General features: G+C 47.6%; 1 protein-coding gene and 1 long non-coding RNA gene across 3 annotated transcripts in view; one reads left to right on the top strand and one right to left on the bottom strand.

Annotated features, from left to right (window-relative positions):
* Positions 1–2,592: 2,592 nt before the first annotated feature.
* Positions 2,593–4,625, bottom strand: LOC140389647 (uncharacterized). The gene is made up of 3 exons (XR_011934436.1): positions 4,344–4,625; positions 3,818–3,902; positions 2,593–2,868 (listed from the first exon to the last, which is right to left on the bottom strand). It is a non-coding gene; the product is annotated as an uncharacterized lncRNA (long non-coding RNA).
* Positions 3,698–10,564, top strand: part of LOC140389646 (transmembrane protein 255B) — a 117,057-nt gene continuing 110,190 nt past the window's right edge. For both annotated transcript variants that reach the window (XM_072473966.1, XM_072473965.1), the window contains exon 1: positions 3,698–3,765. In XM_072473966.1, the coding sequence (XP_072330067.1) occupies positions 3,714–3,765 (52 nt within the window). In that variant the 5' untranslated portion in view covers positions 3,698–3,713. The remainder of the gene's footprint in view (positions 3,766–10,564) is intronic.

Here is a 10,564-nt window from a genome sequence, read left to right as displayed (position 1 = left end):
TTGACAGCGGCGAGAATTGACAATCCCGCCGCCAGCGAACGACGTGCCGTCTCGTTGCTGAGAAACACGTGGCTGGGAGGCCAGAGAATTCCTCCCTTCGACTCCACATGGCCCTTAACTCTGCTTCTCTCTCCACAGAAGCTGAGCAAATCTTTTTTAAAAGGAGATAAATGGTTGTCCTCTCAGCCCCATGGTGCCATATGACCTCTAAACAAGCAATATTCGCCTACTAACCACCAAAGAGGCAAAGGCGAGAACGTCTGCCCCAACCCGAGTGAAATCCTGGTCAGTCTGAAACCAAACTATGGCTATAAATGGACATGGGTCTAAAACCGCCCAAAGAATCCCCGATATAATAATAATAATCTTTTATTGTCACAAGTATGAAGTTACTGTGAATAGCCCCAATATAGTCTTAAAAAAGGAAACCCAAAAGCGCGCAAATTTGGGACAAGACCAAAACATGTGAATGTGGTTCGCTGGCACAAGCGAGCAACAATCACACTTGTTCTTCACATCCTGGAAAAACCCACTCATCTTCGCCTTGGTCCAATGAGTTATGTGTACTATAAATTGAATTAGACTCAGTCAAGAGCAGGAAGAAGTGGAGTTCACCCTGTTAAAGGGCTTCCCTCCAAGTCTATAAGTAGAGGATCACTCTCCCACAGCTCCCTCACCCCATCCAAAGAGGCGGGATCTGATGAAAGGATAATGCCATTCGGAACCGAAATGGACCCCTTATCAGGCTACGCCAAGGACAATACCCTCCTCAGCAAGGAGGGGGGGGGGGGGGGGGGGGGGGGGTTGCTGCCAAGGGAAAAGAAGGAAAAGTCTTATGAGAAAAATCATGAATTTGAAAGTAACAAAATAGGTTAGAACTGGAATTTGTCAGCCAGCTCCTCAAAACTGACGATTCTCCCCTTTACAAATAGATCCCCAAAGTGCACAAGTGCCCTTGCGTTCCATGACCTGAGCGAAGAGCCCAGGCCCGGAGGCAAAGGGATGACTATTACAAATAGCGGCTAAAGAAGACAGGGAGAGAAGTTTGAAATGCTGCCAAAACTTTTTCAAATCCTGAGGGAAGAAATCACCACAGGATTAGATGAAAATCCCTCAGGGGAGAAAGGCAGTGGTATGGGTAATTATAGCATGGAGAGAGGAGGTGTTGCAAGAGCAGACCTCCATTTTGCCCGAAACCGAGTCAGGGTCCCAAAGCCACTGCAGGATTTTTTGAATGTTTGAAGCTCAATGGTAAAACAAAACATTTGAGACGGCCAAGTCTCCCGATCCTCTGTTTCCCTGGAGCAGAGCACTGCAGACGCTGGGACCCCTACCTGTCCAAATACAAGCAGAAATAAATTTGTTGACCGTAGTAAAAAATGATCTGGGCAGAAAAATAGGGATGCATTGAAAGAAAAATAGGAACCTGGGAAGCACATTCATTTTGATCATTTGGATCCTACCTGCCAGGGACAGAGGGAGGCTTTCCACTTCTGCAGATCAGCCCTGACATTGTTGATGAGCTTTGAATAATTTAGTTTGTGAAGTGTGTCCCATCTATGGGCTACACGGACCCCCAAATAATGGAAACTAATGTCAAAGAAGCAAAACGGCAATTAATTAACTTGAGTTCCTTTAGCAGGTGGATTCACTGGAAAACACTCACTTTTACCTACGTTTAGCTTATAGCCGGAAAAGTTAAAAGTGTAGTGAGCATCCTCATTATACTATCTATGGAGGGAGTCGGGTCCGTACTGTACAGAAGTAGTCTGCATAAAGTGATACTCGATGCTCCACTCCATTCCGACAAATGCCCTACCACTGACCAGAGGCCCTCAATGCTATCGCGAGGGGCTGCCTGTAACATTTTGACCTTTTAACTGCATGGCCTGCGGCAAATCTTGAAAAATAAATACTTGCTTTTAAAGAGCGTCTTTCACGACCACCCGGCCTATCAAAGCATTTTGCAGCTAATGACCTACCTTTTTGAAGTGTAGTCAATATTCTAATGTAGGGGGCACAGCAAGCTCCCACAAACAGCTGCCTGATAATTACCAGATAATCATTTTTTTATGAAGGATTAGAATGAAGTATTAATACTGATCAGGAGCCAAGGGGTGACTCCTCTTCTCCTCTTCAAAATTAATCGTTCACATCCACCTGAGGAGGCAGTCAGGTCTGTAGATTAACTTCTCTGAAAGACAGCATCACTTTGTTATCTGACTTCTTTGATAACTGACAGCTTGTGTGGATCCTGATGGGAGGTTGTCCATTTTAAATGCTCATATAATCTGAACTCCAAATCGGTTGGCAAGCTAGATCCTGGCATCATTACTTCCAAGGCATAAATTGATAATAAACCCAGGTGGCTCCCTGACAAGGTGTTTGTAGAATCAAATAAATTTACAGTACTAAAGAAGGCCAGTCAAAAGAGCAATCGGGCCTATTCTCATTTAATCAAAACCTTGTTGGTTACAGCACTTCAAGTACGTATCCCAGTTATTTTTTAATGCAGTGAGGGTTTCAGATTCTCCCACCTTTTCAGGTGATGAGTTCCAGGTCCCCACTACCCTCTGGTAAAATACACTCTCCTCAACTTCTCCCAATTACTTCAAATATATACTGTCTACTTATGACCTTTCTCCTTGTCTATATATATGTTTCTGGAAATTACCTCTTCATTCACCTGAGGAAGGAGCTGTGCTCCGAAAGCTAGTGATTTGAAACCAACCTGTTGGACTTTAACCTGGTGTTGTAAGACTTCGTACTCAGTCTTAAATGGTCTGTCCCTCATTCTGAGATTATGTCACCTGGGTTTAGACTCGCCAGTCAGGGGAAACATCTTATCTACATCCATCCTGTCGCAACCTGTAAGAATTATGCACGTTTCAATGAGGTTGCCCCTCATTCTTCAAAAGTCTAGATGGGGAATACAGGCCAAGGGATATATACAGAAAGCAAAGTGTGTACTAATTGCTCACAACATTGACTGTGGGAGCTGTGCGCTCCCTCTGCGCCCAAAGTGTAAATGTTTATTTCGTTTTTACAATTTGAAGTTGAGGAAAGCTCTATTGATCTATTTTTTAAAAATGTATTTTATTGCAAACTTCTTTAAAAAACACAAAAGTACTATCTATCTATGAATGATTAAGCATTTTGTAACTTGTTATGAAATATTCACGTGTATTAAATGCATTTAATCTTATTCATGAAAAGATGCCTATACCCATACCCCAACTCTTTTGAGGTGATGCTTAAAACACCCCCCCCCCCCCCCACCCCGGGCCAAACATTTGGCCATCTGCCCAAATTTTGACCTACCCGCGGCTCGGTGTCAATCTTTACTTTGTAACGCTCCAGTGGAATTTTCACTTCCGTCAAAGACGGATGCCTATATAATTCCTGCGATATCACAACTTGCGATGTGTGGCTGGAATGTGCGGGCGGTGAAGGCAACTCGGGGGAGGGGGGCGAGAGGCTACACTGGGAGGCGCGGTGGCTCTGAGCCCATCTCTCTCGCCATCCCCGAGAGCCGAGAGAGTGGAGTATGTGGACAGCTGAGGGGGATTCAGCCCGTGTGAAGCCGCCGCCTAGTCCATCATCGTCCACAAGGAGTTACAGAATAACCTTGCCTCATCCCATCTTTTCTGCGCCCTCGAGGCTGCTACTCTGTATCATTTAATCTAGAGTTGGGGGGGGGGGGGGGGGGAGAGATGCAACAGACTCCGGAACAAAATCAATCCCACCTTCGTTTTGAACAATTCGGTGAGTTGCTGAATTCGTAAATACCAATATCCCTAAAGTTAATTTGTCATACTTTCATTCTCTTCCAATTGTGAAAAGCAGGTTCTTTTTTCCTCAAGGAGCCATCTGTCTGATCCGGCCGTTCAATAACGTGGAACCTGAACCGAGGAGAAGTGATACTTTAAAAACAAAATCTTAGAACAAGATGATACCCTCGAGTAACCGCGGTGAACGCCCAAGAAGCCCACTGCTGGATGGAAACGCGCCTGATTTGGCGTCCGCAGCGAGGACGTGTCCAAGTATTCCAGCCCGAGTTTCCCAATGTGCTCAATCCTAAATCCAGTCAGTTTTCTTCATCAAAGACCCCAAAACTCAACCCCCATTCCCGTATCCGCTGTCCCTCTGTAATTATCCATTAGTTTTTCCTCACAGAAATCTCTCCCCCCCCCCCCCCCCCCCCCACACACACACACACACACACAAACAAATTCCTGTAATTCTGATTTTTTTTTTAAAGGAATATTTTATGCATGTTTACATTTAACTCCGGTTGCATTTGCCTTTTTCATCGCCGTTTAATTCGATGTACGTTCACTTACTTGCGCATTTGGAAGGGCAGCATTTAGCGAAAGGCGTTAAAATTCATCCACATTGCGCTGTGTCCTGTAAATTCGCGCGATGTCCATACGAATTCGTTGCGTTGCTCAGCAGCCCTCACAGTTATGTTAACAGTAAGAAGTCTTACAACACCAGGTTAAAGTCAACAGGTTTGTTTCGATGTCACTAGCTTTTGGAGCGCTGTTCCTTCCTCAGGTGAATGAAGAGGTATGTTCCAGAAACATATACATAGACAAATTCAAAGATGCCAGACAATGCTTGGAATGCGACCATTAGCAGGTGATTAAATCTTTACAGATCCAGAGATGGGGTAACCCCAGGTTAAAGAGGTGTGAATTGTGTCAAGCCAGGACAGTTGGTACGATTTCGCAGGCCAGGTGGTGGGGGATGAATGTAATGCAACATGAATCCCAGGTCCCGGTTGAGGCCGCACTCATGTGTGCGGAACTTGGCTATAAGTTTCTGCTCGGCGATTCTGCGTTGTCGCGCGTCCTGAAGGCCGCCTTGGAGAACGCTTACCCGGAGATCAGAGGCTGAATGCCCTTGACTGCTGAAGTGTTCCCCGACTGGAAGGGAACATTCCTGCCTGGTGATTGTTGCGCGATGTCCGTTCATTCGTTGTCGCAGCGTCTGCATGGTCTCGCCAATATACCACGCTTCGGCCCAGTCCAACGCCGGCATCTCCACATCATGGTTATGTTAACGACCGTGTACAATTCTTAACGCTGGAATATTCCGATGCTGGGCCAGGCTATCCGAGAGTGCATTGCGAATTGATCCTCTACAAGGTTGGTTAAAAAAAGGACAAGTTTTTGGAAAACGCGACGAGTAAAATTTGCAAATGATTTTAAATTGTAAGGACACGTGGTTTGCATTTCACGGCACAACTACTTCGAAGCGATTAACAACATTTAGTCCGCCAGCTGGTAAAATATTAAAATGTCGAAAAGGAAATCTAACCCCGTCCTATTAATGCAGTCGCCAAATTCATGGACGTATTTTTTTAAAATGGAAATGTGGGAACTGAAATAGGGAAATGCCGGAAATATGCAGCAGATGTATAATTGCAAGATGCAAGTTAATTTGATGTAAGACTTCCATGAGAGCCATTAACCTGGGGTTACCCCTATCTCTGGATCTGTAAATACTTAATTACCTGCAAATGCTCGCATTCAAAGCATTGTCTTGCATCTTTGACTTTGTCTATATATATGTTTCTGGAACATACCTCTTCATTCACCTGAGGAAGGAGCAGTGCTCGGAAAGCGAATGTTTGAAACAAACCTGTTGGACGTTAACCTGGTGTTGTAAGACTTCTTACTGTTCTCATCCCAGTCCAACGCTGGCATCTCCACATCATGAGAGCCATTGGTACCAGTTTATTGTTTTGTTCAATTTTGGTCAATCTATTCTCTCCTCCATTTCACTGGAGCTGATTTTTTTTAAGGACTTCAATTTGTTAGAATTTGTCCACGTGAGTTTCCCCCGGGTGCTCCGGTTTCCTCCCACAGACCAAAACCATACATATCATGCTAAATTGCCCCTTAGTTTCCAAAGATGTACAGGTTAGGTGGGGTTACTGGGATAGGGTGGGGAAGTGGGCCGAGGTAGGGTACTCTTTCAGAGGGTCAGCACACACTCGATGGGCTGAATGACCTCCATCTGCACTGCAGGAATTCTATGTTCTAACAATAAGTCCTTAAGCTGAAACTTGAAACATTACTTTGTTACTCTCTCCACAGAGGTTTGTATATTAGCCTTTCTATGTAACTGGCAATTACTCCAATTTCTCAACATTGTTTAATATAGACCTGAAAATGTTCTGTGATTAAATATAAAGGCATAAAAAATATAAAGATTTCTAAGCATAGAGCAAGCTAATTGAAATTAAACAGTTCTTAAAATTTAAGCAATGCAAGGATCTATTTCTCAAATGTAACATGTTGTAGGAATGTGGAACATTTATCTTTATTGCTTTCCCATGCCTAGTGGCACATGAGACAGACAAAGCATCTGCTCATGTCTCTTCCCATAGCTAGTTTTTACTGGAACAGATAAAGCTTGGGAACCACCACTCTGCAACAATCATGGCTGAGCAGGAGACTTTCTCACTCTTCCCACCTGTCACAGGTATAATGAAAGGATTTATCAGTTGATAATCAACCTGTTTGGGCAGATTATGAATGCATCTTTGGTGGTCTTCAAGTGCCTGGAGTGGGATTTTAAGCCAGAGTTTCTGGTTCAGAGGCATGAATGTTACCAACTGTGTCACAAGACCTCTCAGAATATTTAAAGTTGTGTGTAAGCCAAATCATCGATGAAATTATAACAGCAGCACTAAAATGTGTTTTCTCAATAAGGTCGTGCATGAGCGATATACTGTTTTAAAAAATATATATATTTATTAAAGTTTTTTAACACCATTTTTCTCCCTTACAAACAATAACCCCACCCCCCGTAACAAAAAAAACCGAGAAATCGCGCAGAGCAAGATATATACATGGCAAAATGATATATTTACACAGCTTTGTACACTGGCCCTCACCCGTACGTGCCAGTTTCCCCAACCCTTCATGTTATCTCTTGCTCATCCACCCTCCCAAGCAGTCCCCCCTTCCCCCCCCCCCCCTCCCAGGACATCCCCTCCACCCCCCCCCCCCCCAAGGTTGCTGCTGCTGCTGACCGACCTTCCTCTAACGCTCCGCGAGATAGTCTAGGAACGGTTGCCACCGCCTGTAGAACCCCTGCGCAGACCCTCTCAAGGCGAACTTAATCCTCTCCAACTTTATGAACCCAGCCATATCATTTATCCAGGCCTCCAGGCTGGGGGCTTCGCCTCCTTCCACATTAGCAAGATCCTTCGCCGGGCTACTAGGGACGCAAAGGCCAGAATGCCGGCCTCTTTCGCCTCCTGCACTCCCGGTTCGTCCACTACTCCAAATATTGCTAGACCCCAGCTTGGCTTGACCCGGACTTTCACCACCTGAGATATTGCTCCCGCCACTCCTCTCCAGAACCCCTCCAGTGTCTCTCCAGGTCCGGAATGCGCCCCAACATGCGCTTCATGAATCCTGCATCATCCCAGTTCGGGGCGTATACGTTTACCAACACCACCCACGTCCCTTGCAGCCTACCGCTCACCATTACATATCACCCTCCATTGTCCGTTACAATAGTCTTGGCCTCAAATGACACCCGCTTTCCCACCAATATTGCCACCCCTCTATTCTTCGCGTACAGTCCCGAGTGGAATACCTGTCCTACCCATCCCTTTCTTAACCTGACCTGGTCCGCCACCTTCAGATGTGTCTCTTGGAGTATGGCCACGTCCGCCTTCAGTCCCTTTAAGTGCGCGAACACTCGAGCCCTCTTCACTGGCCCATTCAGGCCCCTCACATTCCACGTTATCAGCCGGATTGGAGGGGCTCTCACCCCCCCCATGCCCCGCCGACTAGCCATCTCCTTTTCTGGGCCAGTCCCGTGTCCACGCCTCCCTCACCCTCCAGTTCCCCAGAGGGGGGACCCCCGTCCCGACCACCTCTGCTGTGTCCCATTCCCTTTCGGCCAGTGCAGCAGCAACCCTTTCCCCCCCCTTCCCTCCTCCCCTCCCCCCCGTTAGACCCCTGTCTAGCTTTTTTGCTCCCCCCATGTCACTCCCGTAAGTCAGCTGACGCCTGCTGACCCCGACTTCCCCCGCCGTCCCATTGACCTCCCCGCGTGGGAGTCTCCCAATCCATATGCATTCCTTCGTTCCCCTTCCTTCCCGCGCGCGGGAAAAAACCCTGCGCTTTCCAAAGGCCGCTCCGCCCCCTCTGGCGCAGCTCCTGTCTTTTTCCTTGTCTCTCTCCCCCAGCCCATGTAACATTTCCTGCGCGTGATTGACCCCCTATATACAACAACCATCACACATCAAACCCCAAAACATCCCCCCCACCCTCACAAACCCTCAGTTAGAGTCCAACTTTTCGGCTTGTACAAAGGTCCACGCCTCTTCAGGCGTTTCGAAGTAATAGTGTTGGCCCTTGTATGTGACCCACAGTCGCGCTGGCTGCAGCATTCCGAATTTCACTTCTTTCCGGTACAACGCCACTTTGGCCCAGTTGAAACCCGCTCTCCGCTTTGCAACCTCCGTGCTCCAGTCCGGGTATATTCGGATCTCTGCATTGTCCCACTTACTGCTCCGCTCCTTCTTGGCCCATCTCAGGACCCACTCTCTGTCTGTGAACCGGTGGAACCTCACCACCATCGCCCTTGGCGGCTCATTTGCCTGGGGCTTCTTCGGCAGCACCCGATGTGCCCCGTCCAACTCCAGTGGCCTCGAAGGGGCCTTCGTGCCCTTCATCGCCTCGAGCATCGTGCTTGCGTATGCCCCGGCATCAGCCCCCTCCACTCCCTCAGGGAGACCCAGGATTCGCAGATTCTTTCTCCTCGACCTGTTCTCCAGGTCTTCGAGTCTTCCCGCCCACCTCTTGTGTAGCGCCTCGTTCTGCTCCACTCTCACCGCCAGGCCCACGAGCTCGTCCTCGTTCTGACTGACTCTTTTCTGTACCTCCTGGATCTTAGCTTCGTGGGCCTTCTGCGTGATCCCGAGTTCTTCAATTGCCGAAAGCATAGGCGCCAACATCTCTTTGCGCATCTCCTCGCGCTGCTCCTCGAAGCAGCGCTTGATGAACTCCTGCAGCTCCCCTTTGTCCCTGGCCGCCGCCATTTTGTTTTCTTTCCCTCGCTTCTCCCGTTGCTCCAGTGCCGCTCCTTTGGCCGTTACACTTCTGGTCCGTTTCATAGAAGCTGGCAGTGTTTGCTTCACCAGTCTGCCCCAAAAAGTCTATGGAAATTCCTGAAAAAGGTCTGAGAGTCGACTCCAGACGGGTGCTGCCGAATGCGCGACCTACTCCTCCATGGCCGCCACCAGAAGCCTCGTCCCTGCTTCTTCAATGACCCTGGTAGATCTTTTCACAGTTGTTCCCTCTGCTGCTAGAATTCACCTTTGATAGAGTCAAGCCAGATTGCAGCTTTAAGCTTGCCCTTCCCCCGCCTGCATGCTGGAAGAGACCCTCGTCTACTGCTGCAGCTCAAGCCAAATCTTTCACTGTTTCTGCCGGGTCTGGTAGCCAAAAGACACAACACTCCTGGGGGACACTGTCAGGGGAATGCTGCAGCCTTCTTCCCACACCGGGAAATGTCAAACAAATGCCGTGGGGGCCCTGTAAAAGAGCCCAAAAGTCCGTTCCAAGCGGGAGCTGCCGAATATGCGACCTAGCTCTGCATAGCCGCACCCTGAAGTCATGAGCGATATACTGTTGCAGTGCCCACTGAGGAGGGGTAGGCTATCCATGATGTTTTTGGTGTAATATCTGTGCGTGATCGGGGCAATAAACTTTTTAGTGGTAGGAAAATAGAGCAGAAACCATTTATGCCAGTTTTCCATCACAAAACCTCAGTTCCCTTAGATTCTGTTGCACGCTTTTGCGACATTTCCTTGTGGTTGCATGCTGTGTGTGCTTCTGTTGATAAAGCCCAGAATTCCATATGCCTTTTTCACCATTTTCTCAACTTACCCTGCCACCTTCAATGATATATGTAGGTACATCCGCATTTTTCTCTGTTCTTGCACCCCATTTAAAATTGTACCGTTTTGTTTATATTTCCACTCCTCCCCCTTCTTCCGACCATAATTAATCGCTTCACGCCTCTCTGTGTGTAGCTGTCATCTACTGTGTGTCTGCCCGTTTCATCTTTTTTAAAATAAATTTAGAGTGTCCAATTATTTTTTTTTCCAAATAAAGGGCAATTTAGCAAGGCCAATCCACCTAAACTGCACATCTTTTGGGTTGTGGGGGCGAAACCCACGCAAGCACGGGGAGAATGTGCAAACTCCACATGGACAGTGACCCAGAGCCGTGATCGAACCTGGGACCTCGGCGCGTGAGGCAGCAGACTAACCCACTGCGCCACCGTGCTGCCCTTTGCCTGTTTCACCCTAATAAGGAGTCTCTTTATTTAAAAAAAAAATTTAGAGTACCCAATTCATTTTTTTCCAATTAAGGGACAATTTAGCGTGGCCAATCCACCTACCCTGCACAGCTTTGGGTTGTGGGGCCGAAACCCACACAAACATGGGGAGAATGTGCAAACTCCACACGGACAGTGTCCCAGAGCCAGGATTGACCTGGGACCTCAGCGCCGTAAGGCAGCAATGCTA

Source organism: Scyliorhinus torazame, chromosome 14 (assembly GCF_047496885.1).
Source record: "Scyliorhinus torazame isolate Kashiwa2021f chromosome 14, sScyTor2.1, whole genome shotgun sequence".
Taxonomy (NCBI): Eukaryota; Metazoa; Chordata; class Chondrichthyes; order Carcharhiniformes; family Scyliorhinidae; genus Scyliorhinus; species Scyliorhinus torazame.
The sequence above is the reverse complement of the archived record's forward strand: the minus strand, read 5'-3'. Positions and strand labels throughout refer to the sequence as shown.